Here is a 17,633-nt window from a genome sequence, read left to right on the forward strand (position 1 = left end):
AAAAAATGTGTATTTATGTATTCCTTAACTCCTCCCAAGAACCCTAAGACAATCCGAGGTCACTGGATTCAAATATGCCGTGTTACCTTTAAACTTTAAAGGGAAACACTGTATACTAAAACTGTAAAAACTTGGTTTTAATCTATACTTAAACACCCCCCATTCCATAATCCTGGCTACGCCACTATAATTGTGTAATCCTATCTTACATAAGAATGCACAGTACGACATACTCGGATGCAGTGTTCGGAATGTTCACTGAAAAAATGAATTCGTTCACGTTCACTGCTTAAAAAAGGAACTCGTTCACGTTCAAATTCATATTTTTCTCAAATGAACACGTTCACGTTCACGTTCTTTTAAAATATGAATGCGTTTATTTCGTCGTTCGTTTAATTTATTTTATTTTTATGTATCGTTTAAACACGAATACAAAATCGTGGAAATCATAATATTATTGTTGTTTTACCTGTAGGCATGCCCACTGGAATTTCATGTATTTTATTTTTATAATGCGTAGTATATTATATTATATCATAATAGTATCAATCAATATTTATTAAATAATAAATAAATTTGAACGTCTTAAAAATCGTTAAAATCCATTAAATATATAAACGTTGTTCATGTTCACGTTCTATTTGAAAAAAACGAGTGACGTTCACGTATCGTTCACTACATATTATGAATGTGAACGTGTGAACGAGCGTACATGAACGACGTTCTTTTCAAACACTGCTCGGATATACCTATGTAACCCATAGATAAGTATATTAAATATAATATTATCTATGTAGTGCAGTACGACCATTCAAGCCATTCAACGACTAGACACGAATTAAGATATCTTAATTAGTGCGTTACGACGATAGTAAACGTTGTTATGACGAGGGAGGGTGGAGACGCAGCGACCAAGACGGCAGAACGGGTCCGTTGTCCGCTGGAGGCTTGGTCGCTTGAAGTCTTGGAGGTAGACACGCACGCACGCACGCACTACGTTCCGTTCGTTACGAAGACTCGCGTCCTGTTGTACGTCATGTTGGTATGCCGCGTCACAGCGGACGCGACGCGCTGACATGGTTACACAGCCGCAGTACGCAGACTCATACGCCGCCGCCGCCAATCGATCCGCACGAAGCCGACGCCTAAACGTCGTGTGCACTGTGCGAACGGTACGCGCAGCATATTTTATTGAACGTCCAATACACCATCGCTCGGCGTCCGACGTACACACGATTCTCGTCCCCCCCCCTCCCAACCGTTCATCCGTTGTGTCGCGTTTCCGTTTCGTTGAATCGATCAACCGCTCACTAGACATCGTAACCGTGTTTTATTATTTGCGTGCAAGCCTTTAGCCTTTGCACGCCCGCCATTGCCATTATAGTCCGATTCGGTCTGTACTGATCACCCTCATACACGGGCCGGCTACCGCCATCACATATGCCGCTGTCGTAACGCGTCGCGGTGGCCATCACTTCGGGACGTAGCATCACCATGGCAGCCGTCGAGATCAAACCCAATTTCGTGAAAAGCGTCTCCTGGTAATGTTCTGTCATGTTCTGTCTCTCTAATTTCGGTCAGAGAAATCTGTATTAGACGCTGACCGACCAAAGTTCTTTAGTGTATTGATGTACCTATTTGCTAATGTTTGATTGAAGGCATTTGACAATCTTTATCATTGAGTAGTAGTTACCTATTTATACAAAAAATAATTTTCAATTAAACTAAACTTAATGTGGAAGGAGTTTGTTATATTGATCCTCAACTTTTATTTCCCGTTTTATTTTATATACCTAATAACTATTACACAAGAAGATAATTTTAACTATTCAATTTATTGACTCCTAAGTCTCATAATATTCATAAGTTGGATATTATTTATTTATTTAGCAGCGAGATTAGGTAGTTCCATGTAATGCATTTTGTGATATGTGTCACAAATGTTCTATAATAATATTGTATAGGTAGATATAATTAATTAGTATGAGTTAGGTACCTATTATATTACAGTGAGTATAATTATCTTACTGTGTTTAAAACGAAATAGTAACACTCTTTGATGTCCAATTACCTAAATATGTTGTCTTCGTCTGATTAAGATGACATGGCACCCGTATTTGTTGTTTTCGTCTTACAAGTGTGTAACATAGCAAATTTTATGCTCAGCAGATCATGTTTAGCTCTGTTAGTTTCAAAATTTAAGTGAATTGACCTCTTATAAAATTTTAATATAAGATTATTATCTAGGCAATCTCATAGGATTTTTATTATATTTTAATTTTAAAATTGTAAATTGTTTGTAAATCTTAAAATACTCATAACTGGCTTCAAAATTAAAATACAATAAAAAGCCTATGAGATTGCATAGATAATAATCTTAACTTTAAATTTTATTTAAACTCTAATTTTTAAACCATTAGAGTTAAACGTGATCTGCTGAGCATACAATTTGTTATGTTACGCACTTGTAAGACGGAAACAACACAGCGGGTACCTCGCACTCTTAACGCATAACATTCTAAAATACTCATAATTTACTTAAAAATTAAAATATTGTACAAAACCAAAGAGAGAACATAGATAATGTTTTCACCTTTAAGTTTTATGATAAGTCGATTCTTTTTCTAATATTAATGCTAGCACAGAATTGGAACTGCTGAACTTATATTTTGGTATGTTATGCAATAGTAAAGTCTTCGGTAAAGACGGAGACAATACATGCGGGTACAACATCCTTTTAAAAAGAAAGACAATTACTTGGTCACTTCTTATACTAGAGTTATATACATACGTCTACTTGTATATCCATACATACAATAACGGTAACAAATTAGTATACCAAAGTATATTATGAATTTATCTTTAGATGAGGCATAAAGTCATACAAATAAAATTGTATTGATTTTTTTAAAAGTTTTTTAATTATTAGGTACTTCACTGTACCTACTGAATGTTAAAAGCTAATAATTATAAATGCATATATCATATCCACTAATATATTATTAAATGTTTTGATCTAAATACATAATTGATTTCCATCGCATTCATCATGGTTTTTTTTTATTTTGCATAACTTAAAATACACTTGCATAATTGCATTACTAAATGGTATTTTTTTTTATTAATTTTAACATTACTGGAAATTCTTATTAATCTAAATATGTAATATTTTATAAATCACACCCTTGCTACTAATTGGTGATAGATACCGATGATATTTCATCAAAAAAAAAAAGATTAATAAGGACCTATCTAACAAATAAATATTTAATTAAGTACCTATAGTAAGTCTCAAAGTTAATAGTTGTACATTTTTTTTTTATGATAACGTGTAGAAATAAATTGTTTCTAATAAAATATTTTATTTATTATTTTAGCTTTATCAATGATTTATCTTACCGTGAAGCTGTGGAGAATTCTGTAAATTATAATACAAGATTATGCATAGAACGGCGATTAAGAATGCCATTTTTGGATACCCAAACAGGTACTTTTGAAATAATATGCATGGTTCTATAAGTACTCTAAAACCAACTTTATTATGCATCTAATCTTTAATAATTATAATTGTGATAAAGGTGTAGCTCAAACACATTCAAGTTTATTGATGCTGGAACGACAACGCATGCCTGGGTTAAATAACGGTCAAGTATATACATACCCTTCCAAAAGGTGGAAGAAGAAAAGAAGACAATATTTGTTAAATACCTGCAATAGCAGCTCTGTAAATTCCTCTGTATTCAATTCTTCTGGAAGACGTAAAGAATCTGGTTAGTCTATTATATATAAGTGTTTTAATAATGTTATGCATGGCATAATGTACAATGTAATAATTTATTTCTAAACTCTTTAATTATTTTATTTATAAGGTTTAGCAAGTGGTGGTGATTCTGGGGATGGAACTAATTCATTTAATATTGATTTACATACTGGAGACAGTCAAAATGCAATTTCAAACAATGAAGATAGTAAAGATAGCCTTGGAACAAATACCATAGTATCTAAAGATGATCAGACTAACCAAAATAGTTCAAACACTAAAGTATCTTCTGTAAGTGTTAAAAATAATTTAGCCTATAACTTGTGATAGTAACTAATTAGGTCAAGTTTAATTACTATTAATTATTAAGGAGATCGGCAGTGGTGGACAGTTATTTTAGCCAAAACATACCAATCATACTGATCTACCTAGTTATGCAATTATACTTTTTAAAACTGATTTGAATTCTTTATTATGTCTACTTAAGATCAAGTCCACTTTCCCAATTTTACACCCCCCCTCCCCCTCCAACAACAACAACAAAAAATTAGGTTTTAATATTTTGAAATTTCGGAATTTTCAAACTTTCATTATTGGGAATTTAAATCAGAAATCTTATAATGTGGACTGACTAATCTCAAGTAGACATTATAACGAATTCAGATCGGTTTTCTGAAATATTGCCAAGGTGGCGACTTGTGTATGCGCGTGTAGTAGCGCTCTGCTATTTCTTTTACACACATGATCACCCACTAAGACATTTACAAAACCTGCGTGCATGAAATTTAAAAATTGCCTATATTGAATTCTTTAAAAACTGTCTACCACCGATCACCCTAAGGGGGCACTACCCATGCATTTTTTGTCTCCATCTTAAAAATGTACAACATAAATTTTCGTTCACTAGTTTTAATTGTGTGCTGTTAGTTTTGATATTAGAGCGAAATTACTTATTATCAAACTTTAAGGTAAGAAAATTATCTGTGCTTAAGTGTCAACGATTTTTTTTTTTTTTTGATATTTTAATTTCAAGCAAGAAATGAGTATGTGAAATGTCAAAAATTAAGGCCCAAACTTTACTAAAAGATGTCTTAATTATTTAAAATTCCGATGATACTGTATCTTTCAAACATCCAAACATCCAAACTACAAAAATATTTGCTTTTATCAAATATATTATTGTATTCATTATTATATTTGTTATTTAAGGAATGGTATTATGATGAATTTGAAATGCAAGAAATCGAAGGATTTGAAGAACCTGATGCTGATTCAGATTATGATTATGAAGAGAGTTACACTAAACGAAAAAGGCGGAAAAGTGGGAAACCTGGTCGTAACAGTACGAATAATGAAAGTACAAGTGGTCGGCGCAGTACAAAAGTGAGAAACTATTAAGTAAATATAATTAGTATTGGAATTCAGTGGAACTGAAGTACAATATTATATGTAATGCAAGGATCACTATCAACCACTGTCCCACCCACCTACCCTTTAATGAAACCTGTTGCAAAAAATATACCTCCCACTTTTATTTTTAACTCTTTCTTCCATGTTCCAACCAGTACGTATAAATATTAAATTAGCTTTGATAAATTTTAATCTTGAACAGGCCATTATTGTAATTTTGTGTGGCCTGTAAGTAATATTTATAATTTGTATAAAAATCACTAACTAATATAGTATATACTGCTGGAAACTGCGGATTAAAACATTGTTTGTTAGTAGATCCCTTGTTAAATGAATTTATTTAGTTTTTTTTTGTTTTATGTTTGATACATTTTTTGTTAGCTAGTAAAAACTTAAAAAATTAATACAAGGAGTAATTAAAACATAGAGTCAGAATTTTTGTTTATAATATTTCAAGTTCAATGCTTTTCAATGTTTGATTATTAAATCAGAATCACGGAAATTTGCAAATGATCATGTAGGTACTTACCCAGAATACAATTCATACAATTTTAATAACTTGATGTTCCCTCATAAGTTATTTACTGGAAATTAAAAAATAAGTTATTAAATTAATAAATATTAAATTTAACACTGTGATTTAACCTAAAGCGATTTTTGTTAATATTCTACAAAAAAGACATTAAATAGGCATTTAAGTTCAAATTTAGACAAAATTAGATATTTAAACAAAGTATAACGATTTTAGTTATTTTGTTGTTCCTAATTTAAAAATATTGTTGGTGTGGACTTGAAACTTTTATATATATTATTATATTTTACTTAACATAATGAAATTTTCAAAATATTTTTATTAATTTTAAGTTTATTTGCTGTTTATACGTAAGGTATACGTCAAAATGGACAAATCTCACACTGTTGACCATTCTACAGAAAGTTTGTGTTGACTCAAAAGCAGGGCTTGCAAACGTTATAATAACGTTATGATTATAACGTTATGTTTGATAAAAAACGATTGAAATTTGTAAACGTAATTATAACGAAAAACGATAAACATAAATAAATAAATAACACAAAACAAAACGTAACGTTTAACAAAATATATGATATATCATTAAACAAAACATAACGCAAAACGGTATATATTGTATTCCATTAAACAAAATAATTAATTTCCAATTATTTAATAATACTTAGTATTATTCAATTATTTATTCGAGCCAAGAATTAATTTTATCCCGTATCCGGCCTATCCGGGAGATCCCGTATTAGATTTATTTTAAAATTTAATAAGAAGGTATTAATAGAATAATTTAATTACCAATAGCTAATAATAGTGATACTCTGATAATATTGTACTGTACTATCTGTACTACGGTCGGAATTTATACCATTCAAGTTATTCAACTATTGTGTTCGGTGATCATTGGTATTTATTTTGTTGTTTGTGAATGTTCTATTTAATAATGGTAATATGGTAATAAGTATAATTTAGATAGTATAAATTATACTATGTTGTCTACACTCTATAGTATATTAGCTATGTACACACTTTTATATTGCCAATACATATTATTTAACTTTTAACAACATAAATTATAGATTCTGATTATTTTGTCAATTGTAGGAAGGTATAAAATAAATGTTGACAAAGTATGTCAAAACAATCAGAGTAAAATATGTTTGAAACATAGATTCCTGCTTAAATGATATTCTCAAGCACAATATTGTAAAACTTACTAAATAATTTTAACATTTAAAAACCTAATAATACGTTCAAAATTTCAAAATAATGATCATGATTTTTTTTTTTTATATTTATTATTTTATAATAAAGTCCTTAGAGCCTAGGCAATTTATTAAATTCAATAATACATTATCACTTATAACTTAAGATTAATTATCATCATACTGTTTTATCATTTATTTTGTTTCCATTTCTTTACGAACTATGTATATTGTAATTTAATCTGTATCACTGTACTCTATATTTTGTAAATAATATGTAATTGGGTTATCTAACCCATTTAATTAAATAAATAAAATTACACAATACCTACTTAAAACTCAGAATAGGGAAATTATGTCCCCAAAAAAGGTCATAGTCATATACTTTTAAATTGCAGCCTGTGTACTTTTAAAACAGGTATCTAAATACTTTTAAATATTAAATAACGATAAACGCAAAAATTGTATAACGTTTTAATTATGAATAACGTTAAACGCAAAAATTGTATAACGTTTTAATTATGAATAACGTTAAACGCAAAAATTGTATAACGTTTTAATTCTGAATAACGATAAACACAAAAGTTGAATAACGTTTAAATTTTGAATAACGATAAACTCAAAATTTGTATAACGTTTTGATTGTAAATAACGTAAAACAATATTTTTTTTTCAAATGCAAGCCCTGCTCAAAAGTTAATAATAATATATAATATGATAATAACATTAAACATACAAAATATATAAGTACTAGGAGGTATTGTAACATTTGTGCAATTATAAAAATTATTATTAATAATATTATTTACCTAATAAATGTAATATTTTCACCAAGAATAATAATTATTATTAATATCAATAGCAACCGTTTATAAACGAAAATGTCCATTGTAAATCTCAAAATCTCTGTTTGAAAACCTTCCTCTGGATCTCTCGTGATAAAAATATGTAGCCTATCTTCTTTCCCAAGATTTAATCTATCTCTGTACCAAATTTTATCGCAATTGATCAAACGGCTTAGGAATGCATAAAGGACATAGGTAGATCGAAGCATTTTTTGTCTTTTATATATACAGATGTAATGTTTTCACCAAGAATTAATACAACCTCCCTTATTATTAAGTAAAATAATGTACTATAATATTATATAGCTATATAAATATATAATAAAATATACTTAGTAATATAGGCTGTCTATGCTCAGAATCATTTTTCGTTTCTAATAATTTATCATTTTATTTAAATTTAAGTATTTAACACATTCATTACAATGCTATATAAGCGAGGTACACCTACTGTACAACAAAGCGGTTGCCAGTTACCTAATTCCTCATTTTTTACATTTAAATTCGTACTTAAGGACCCACCCTCAGACGATTTTCATACATAAACATCATTGGACTTCGGCACCACTTTACCATGACAAAATATATTGTACCACCCACACCTACCCCCTAAATTAGGTCTGGCAGTTGACAGTTTTGAACCATGTTCTTGGCGCCTCTGTATGAATTTATATAAGATAAGTAACTGTTTGATAAAACTATAAAAAAAATATCCTTCTCGCTTCTCCAAGATTCTTGTAGTGATAAATAATTTATCTAAATATATAATATGCTTATATATCTGAACATTTATGAAAGTATTTAAGCACAAAAATTCTCTTTGCTTATTGGTACACTAACCTTCACTTATTTCTAAATATTCATTGATCTTATCTGTTTGTTTTATATCCATCCATTAAACTTTATTGATCTATGTGTTTTATTTTATGTAATTTATGCAATATCTGATCTACCAAAAAAAAGCACGTACAATATCTTATAATTGTTAACATTGTCATTATTATTATTAATTTTAAAACATTAAAACTTTTTATAAAAGAAAATAGTATAATAATTGTTATTAATAATCATTTTACCTATACATTTAATAATAACTTCTTAAAACTTGATCTGAGCATAAAAAAAAATTATTAGATGTATATTGTTGTAATGCTCCAATTAAATGACAATGTAACATTTAGAAATTTGTCCCAAGCATTTTTCTTATAACTTGTATTTTTAAAATGACTTGCAATTAACATAAAATCAATCATTATGGTATAGCAAAATAATATTATATTGTATAAACCCAATCCAGCAATTAAAATAATGCATAATACATGGTTCATTCTAAATATTTGTGTAGATTACATATGATATTATAAATTGTGCAACAAATAACAAATTAGCACTAATTCTAATTTTAATGTTGTGCTCTTGTTTCATAATTTATTATACATAATTTTACCAATTTTTATTGCATAATATGTATCAGAGCCCAAATAATTATTAATAAGATCAAATGCTTTTAAGTGTACTTAAGCAATTAATACAAATGTAAATAAGCACTATTTTTAATATTTCTTCCTTATTTTTAATATGAAAAAATGTTAATAGGGTTCAACATCTGGAAGAGGAAGAAAAAAAGGAATGAGTGGTTTCATTGATCTTCAAGACCCTGATAAACCGTATGCATGCGACCGTAAGTACTTTTTTTGCATTTGTGTTATATTTTGGTTAATGCTATTTAAGTCGTTTTTATGTACCTATTGTGGTCTTAACATTTTTATAGTCGTGCACACAGTTTACTATAACCTAAAGATTAACTTGCAATAAAATATTGCATTTATTTTTACCCTAATTATTTCAATATTATGTCAAATGAGCATACTATACCATAATGCATGTTGTGTTAGCAAAGCACAATGAGGTGGTATTATTCATACAAATATAATTAAATGCCGGTGCCCTCCATATCATACGTTTATTATAGGCAGGTATAATAAAATTAGAACTTGAATTTATTGTAACTTTAAATTAAGAATTACTATTAAAGTTTCTACATAAAAAGATTTTAAATATTAGTCTATAAGGGTCTAAAAATTCATACACAAATTTTGATAGTCATTATCCTTAATAGTATTTTGGGTTGAACAGTATAAAAAAGAATTATAGATATATTTTTTAGAAATGTTAAATTTTTTTTATGAACAGTTAATTCTTTTTACTTAAATATGGTGTTTTATTTATGTAAAAATATTGCTTTTCTTAATTTATTTTAAAAACTTATTATTTTATATCTACTTGAATTTTTTTTTATGATTTTGTAATTTGTATTACGGTTGTCACACCGTGTCAGTACTCTAGTTTAACTTGTTTGCGTTTGAGTGTTTTTGTTTGTCGTGACCATTATTCCGGCTGTATGAGGGTGTTAGCGTATGCTAATGTTTCAGTATGTGGAGCTCGTTACAAGACTCGACCTGGTCTTACTTATCATTACACTCATTCACACAAGGAAAAACCTGCTGCCAATATACCTGTAGCAGATGAAGAGGCCAGCCAAGAGAGTGGTTTAGTATCAACCCCTGTGTCTCCACAAACACAACAGTCTCAACCATTTGAACAACAACAAACTACAACAGGTTGGAGCAAATTCCAGGACAGTTATGTCACCTTCCTTAATGCCCCTGGTAATCACTAAACCGCTTAAAATAAAAACATTCTTCTGGCTGCACGCACTTTAGCTCAGGCTTTTGTTATACTATTTTTCTTGTTGATTAAAAAAAAAAAATCAAAACATCCATAAAAAATTGTTGATTTTGAAATTTGATTAAATCAAATAATTATAATCCTATTTTCATTGTTACCATTTGCAATTATTTTTTTTAGTTTAAACCATTAAATTAAACTACAGGAAAAATATTAAAAAATAAAATAAATTTAAGCACTAAAACATTTTCTAAAATATTTCATTTTTCAGCTTAATCTCGATCAAAGATATATTTGTTGGAAATAAGTAAAATTGTCAATGACAATTTTTAAAACATATGTTTACGCAAATGTATCCTAGGTTGGCTAGGTAGTAACTTTAGCTAATCAAACTATATGATAATTGGTAAATTTATTAACTGTATAAAAAAGAGCTATGTTAAAAATTTGACAAATTCTCGTTTATTTTGTAAAGTAGTTTCTAATATGGTTTATAAACGTAAATAGGTTGTTGATACAATTTATTATCGCTAAATGTTGTAAATATTTGTAGTTATTATGTTTGTTGAATAAATGAAAAAATTATTTTAACCTGTTTGCATGAATTATCATACATACATTATCCATACAAGTTTAAATATAATTTTAAAAAAATAATTTCTATTCAATTGAATATCAATTTTTGGTAATCAATAAATGGTTGTAACAATAAATTTGTAATGAATAGTTTTTCATTAATTTTGGACCATATTATTGAAGTAATTTTTCGATCAATTTACAATCATAGTGTGCTTTAACATATGTCAAATTAGATAAATTAATTTTTCAATGTATTTTGAAATCTTATTATTATTTGGTGATATTTAGATATTTATTATTATGGGTTTTCTTTTTTGAATATGCTACTTAAAATTTTACCAAGTATACTTTTGCATAATTTTGAGAAGTAAGATTAAGTAATTTTCAATGAATAAGTTATATCATATTCAAATGTTAACTTACATAATTATTACTTATTCATCATAGAATCTCAAAATCTAAATGTTTTATTAGTTTTTTCTAATATTTTTAATTTTGAGCAAATTTATAAATTTTCAGTCATTTTTTTACCAATATTTATTTCATAAACCAAAATTAAAAATGTTATTTATGCTTTTTGCTTTGCATGCAATAACTCTCTTAGTTGTTTACCAGTGGGTTTCCTTTCTATTCATATTGTTTATGTTATGCAATCTGAGTATAGATTATAGTACAATACTCGTTTTATGTGATTAGACCTTATGAGTGTCACAATTATTTTCTATTGAATATGTATTTAGTAAATTATAAAAAGTTTTTGCTTACAATGAATATGGACTTCTTGAGCATTATAATAACAGTATTGCATTTCTATGAGTAGTGTGAAGTAAACTAAGGCCATACATTTGAAGTTAGATTTTATCGAGTCTTAATCAACTTTATATTTATAAATTAAATACCACCTAGAGAATTTACTGCATGTGAATGCTATTTAATGCATTAAATTGTGATATTGACATATTTATTTATAATGTTTAATTGCTTAAGATTTTATGTGGAATTTTAAATTAATATTCAGTTTTTCCTTAGTTTGATTTAAAACAACGTTAAAAAGTAAAATTGGTACTTATTATGTTACCTAAAATATATGGTAAACATTTATATTGAATCCCACAATAATACCACCTAATTTCTAAAATAAAATTTTTTTGATTGGCTTTATAGTTTCTAAAAACTCAATTATGATTTGCTTTTAAATTTATTTTTTGTTTTATTATATATGACTACTATATATTTATGAATATTGTATTATCCAAACACTTGATTCATGGACTATTATTGGTATTTATAATGTGTGTTAAATTAAATCTAAGGAAATTAATATAATCATACACAGCAACAATGTAATTTAAATTTGGTAAGCGTTAGTCGTTTTATGCCATAAACCTAAAAGTTTAGCACTAGTATTTAATTTTTCTTTGTAGTTTGTACTATGTAATTTATGTTGTAATTTGTGCTTATTAACAACATAATCAACAGTATACATATTATGAGGGGTACATGGAAACTAGTAATATTCATGCTGAACATAAAATATCATTAATTCGTATACTGTGTTCATTCAAAATATTTAGCAATAGCCAATATTGTTAATTAATTTCCAATGCCCATATTATTTTATATTACTATAACTTAAAAGTTATTTGATTAATTTAATAATATATTGGGAAAATTTCAATAGTTTTTGAAAAGTTCAATTCAACATTTTATAGATATGGGGTGTTTTCCCTGTACCTCTCATTTATATGCAGAGCTGGGCATGAATTAAAATCAAAAAGACTTTAATGCAAGTGTTAAGTGGACTTGTTATATTGAAGCCTTTTTGATTGTATGGATAAGGGGTTGTGATTTTAAGCTCCGTCTCTTCGAACCAACAATGTTTAGAAAAGTTATCAACCTTTAAAACGACAATGCTTTACCGGCGACTTTGATAACCCTTGGTAATGAATACAAATTGATTTAGGATTAAACTCATTATTTTAATCAGAATATTTCGTTGTCCGTTGATGATTGGTTTGTTTGTCTTATTAATAACAATTGTTTTCAAATTTAAATCATGATTTGTCCCAGCTCTGTGTATGCATGTGTGGCGAGTGCATATGCGCTTGAATGTGACGTTAAACAAAAACATATATTTCATTATTAATTTTCAAGGAATAAAAATAAAATAAAGCCCCTCTTTTTGTTTGTTTTTGTTTGAAGGATAAGATGGAGGTGGCAGACGTCCCGAATGACAGAAAATATTATTTAAGGGTTTAGTGGTGAAGGTCTGGGCCATACCTTGTGTACATCAATTTATGGCAACATTATCATTATAATAATGCTGGTGGCAGTGACTTAACCACGTCCTTAAACCAAAATAATAACATCACAATAGCATAGAATACTCTCATAGCTATAATTTGTTTTATTTTGTTAAAATTAAATGTTTTTTTTTTTTTTTTGTGGACATCAGACATTCCTACTTATATTAGTGAATTTTAACCCTATATTGTACTGAATTAAATCACTTAGTATAGATTTTTTGTATAAATATTTCCATGTGTACTACTAAATAATTATTGCCTTATTATGAAACATGTTAAACCAGCAGATAAATGCTTAATATGTAGCACATTATAAATTCAGTATTACACATATAATCTGGGACAAATCATGAGCTTCCCTCCAATGTACAGTCATATATAAATTTTAATTTATTATAATATATAGATAATTATGTAATTTATAATGATGTAAATTCTAAAAAAAAAAATTATTGTGATATTTTATAACTACACCAATCATTTAACTAGGCAGTTGACTTATTTATTTATTTTCAATTTATAATACTATTAAGAAACATCTATTTATTATTTATTGGCGAGTTAAAAAAGAATATAGTGAGTTCTTTAATTACAAATGTTATCGTCGTTAGAGCATATGAGATGCTTAGTTTTTCATAAGAGTTAGAATGTTATAAAGTATATTATATTATTTATATAGTACCGGAATTTTTATTTTATTTTGTTACATTATACTTGAATTCTTTGAATATTTTATTGATTCAACTTGAAACAATTTAAATTTGATATATAAAAAAAAAAAAATTTAAGTATTATATTTTATTTAAAAAATTGGAACATAAGCAATAAAATCTATACATCTTATTGACTGTTTATTTATAAACATCTACAAGCAATTTAATACAAGTTTAAGTAAACAAATGTGATTTTATTTTTAAAAGATGCATACAAATGTGTTAAACACAAGTTTCCTTTTTAAATTTACTTATTTATATGACAATTTTCTTCTAAATTATAAATTAAAACATGAATACATTCTGTATCCATAAAATGCGTTATTTATTGTTTATTTAAGTAATAATTGTTTTCTCTAGTCTGTTTTTTTTACAATTTCTTTTGTTTTAATCATTTTTTAAATTTATTTTTACATATTGAATTATTTAATAGTACAACTTTTGTCAAATTAATTTATAATTTATCTAAACGATGAATTAATATTATTACCTATTAAATATCTTAGGTATATTTTTTTTTAATTATCGTTTAAATCAGTTCAAATTATTAAAATTGAATTTTTTTATACTTTTATCTGTTGATCATACAGATATTTAAATGGGACCTATTTTTGCATACATTTTTGGATAATATGTACAGTTTATATAGTAAGAATAAATATTAAAAATTAAAATTTCTCTTTACTCAAATATTATTTGTATGACCTGCATCAAATTAATATTATAAATTGTATTTTTATCAATTGGTCACCTTTTATTTCAATGAGTGATATTATATCGCCTATTTTTTATGAAAAAAAATCAATCAATTATAATTTAAAATAGATGAATATTTGTAATTAAGAAACGTTGATTAATCAGTTTTATATTTATAGTATATAATTAAATTTGTCATGTTTCAATTTTTTAGTTATTTAAATACTATAACTAATTAAAACCATTAATATGTTTATATATAATATATATACACATAATATTTTTTTGTTTTTAACACAATTGTCTGCGTACCTGGTAGTGGTTAATTTTGAGTAAACATAGTATTTTATGAGCAATTTATATGAATTTATCATCAATTGTTTTTAAATAAGTAAATTATGTTTGGGCAATCATAATTCATTGAACAAAATCCATTTTTAAGATGGCTCATTGTGCTCCGAGTTTAATTTTTACTTTATTTTAATTAATATATTCAAACATGTATAGTATAGTACATAATATATAGTAATTATTTCAAACACATATCTTTTTTAGTTAAAATAAATAACTAAGTTTATTACCATGTCATATATTATAGAGTTGTCTTAAAATTGGAAATTGTCCCTTTGTGTTCAGTTCTGAGTTAAACTCTGACTATTTTTAGTCCATATAATTCATTAAGGCAATGGGTGCTGTACTATGGACATATTTTGGGATATGTATAACAAATTGTTTAATCTAAATAAACCATAAAGTTATAAATAATAATTGTTTTCTTTTTTATAGTAATCCTTTTCTTTCTTCCTAAAACGTCTAAATATGTTTTTTTTTTTTGAATAATTATTTCATACTTATTTGTTATAGTACTATTACAATAAATTAGTAATGAAATGTTTTATTTTAATAGCAATTTAAATTTGTAATAAATTGAAGTTATTTAACATTCAATAATAGTACGGAAATATAAAAATCCCTATTAAAATATATTTAATATTATATTTTCATTGTTCTACATCAATTGTGTATGTGTAATATGTATTCATATAATAATAAAATGTTGATTGATGACAAAAAATGAAGATAAAATAGCTTAATATTTATTTTTGGTAGTTATATTTAGTATAGTTAAGTTTTTCAGCTGGTTTTATTTAGTTATAGAATTGTATTATTATTATTATTATTATTATTATTATTATTATTATTATATTATATTATTATTTTATTATTATTTTTATATAAATAATAATAAATTATAAGAGTAGGGAATAAAGTTTACTGTGCAAGTTGCAGTGCATCACACCTCTGGGAATAATTACTTCCCTACTACAAGACTATTTGAAGTATGCATTGTGATTTGTAGACCCAAATGCATGGTTTGGTCAAGGTACAATTGGACCGAATCAATGGTAATATGTTTCAGGTCCTTCAGGCAGCAACAATACACCCGTGGCGTCTCCTGCTCCTCACTCAAAAAGAGTTTCAGCTAGGATGTCAAACCATCAAAACAATGCTCCACTGGTGACATTGAATCCAAATGAAGCCGCTTCGAGCACGGCAAGTTCAACTTTTCCATCAACTGCTACTCCAACAAAAACTTCACATAACAAAGCGGTTTCAAGAGAAGTAATAATTTGTGTTATAATATTTAAATGTATGTAAGTATTGTCATAATTGTTTTATTCTCTAGGGATATACTAAAACAAAGTCTGGAGGCAATAATAAATCTGCAAATCCATCACCGTATTGTGATTTTTGTTTGGGCGATGAAGTATCTAATAAATCTGGTCAACCAGAAATATTGATTTCTTGTTCGGACTGTGGCCGTTCAGGTAGAAGTTTTTTGCATTTTAGTTTGTTAAATATACTAAACTTACTTCTTATATTTTTTCAGGCCATCCAACATGTCTGCAATTTACCGCAAATATGATCATTTCTGTTGGAAAATATCGCTGGCAGTGCATCGAGTGCAAATGTTGTTCAATTTGTGGAACATCAGATAATGATGTAAGAATAAAATTTTCATAGTTATTAAATACTGCAAATGCTAAACATTTTATTTTGTTCATTTATAGGATCAACTTTTGTTTTGTGATGATTGTGACCGTGGTTATCATGTGTATTGCTTAACACCACCACTTACATCACCACCAGAAGGTTGCTGGAGTTGTAAACTATGCATCAAAGAATTCCATTCAAAATAATTAATGTCTATCCTAAAAAGAATTTTTTTTAACTTATCAACCTTAGGGCTGTATAAATGTCATCTTGAATAGTTAACCAAATTATATTCCATAAAGTGTGTTTACAAAATATAATTGAGTTCAACCACTGATCACTAGATATTTATGGTCAATCAGTATTATATAATTTAAGTTTTTTTTTTTTTTGTAATCATACTATTTTTATAATTTTATAATTGCCAAATTTGGCTTACATAAATTACTTCTAATTATAATTTCCATTAATTTGTTTTGAATCTATTATTATTATTTTTACTTTTTTTAAAACCATTGTGTGTAATTGACTATGATAAGTGATTTTTTTCGATATTGAATAATTAAATTTATTTGTTTCTTCAGTTCATTTATTATTATTATTTTTTTTTTTTGTATTCAATCATTAAAAATAATTTATATGGTTGTATTTCCCATTTGTGATTAAGACTAAGACACAAAATACAAAACCTTTATTTCAAATGTTGTCATTATGTATAGGTAAACTGATGATCTTGATTAATAAATGATTAAAAGCAAACTTTTTTATGTTGACTCATTTTCATTTAATTACTGTCAACAAATTAAATATTTAAGTATCCAATTAATATGTATAGTCCTTATGAAATTTAAAATCAGACTTTTATTTTTATTTTATTTTACTTTGGATACAACAAAACACTTAGCATATTAGT

The 17,633-nt window shown here is 26.9% G+C and overlaps 1 protein-coding gene across 3 annotated transcripts; it reads left to right on the forward strand.

Annotated features, from left to right (window-relative positions):
- Positions 1-1,043: 1,043 nt before the first annotated feature.
- Positions 1,044-17,303, forward strand: LOC132933636 (zinc finger protein ubi-d4). Of its 3 annotated transcripts, none has more exons than XM_060999899.1 (11): positions 1,044-1,541; positions 3,378-3,487; positions 3,579-3,770; positions 3,870-4,051; positions 4,970-5,143; positions 9,340-9,424; positions 10,176-10,412; positions 16,146-16,348; positions 16,413-16,554; positions 16,617-16,729; positions 16,798-17,303. In XM_060999899.1, exons 1-11 carry the CDS (start codon positions 1,495-1,497, stop codon positions 16,924-16,926), a joined length of 1,614 nt encoding a protein of 537 aa, XP_060855882.1. In that variant the 5' UTR covers positions 1,044-1,494; the 3' UTR covers positions 16,927-17,303. The 3 variants fall into 3 exon arrangements, with proteins under 3 accessions (XP_060855882.1, XP_060855883.1, XP_060855884.1); XM_060999900.1 differs by having other exon boundaries at positions 1,045-1,541; positions 10,176-10,364; XM_060999901.1 differs by lacking the exon at positions 10,176-10,412 and having other exon boundaries at positions 1,046-1,541.
- The last annotated feature ends 330 nt before the right edge of the window (positions 17,304-17,633 follow it).

Source organism: Metopolophium dirhodum, chromosome 1 (assembly GCF_019925205.1).
Source record: "Metopolophium dirhodum isolate CAU chromosome 1, ASM1992520v1, whole genome shotgun sequence".
Taxonomy (NCBI): domain Eukaryota; kingdom Metazoa; phylum Arthropoda; class Insecta; order Hemiptera; family Aphididae; genus Metopolophium; species Metopolophium dirhodum.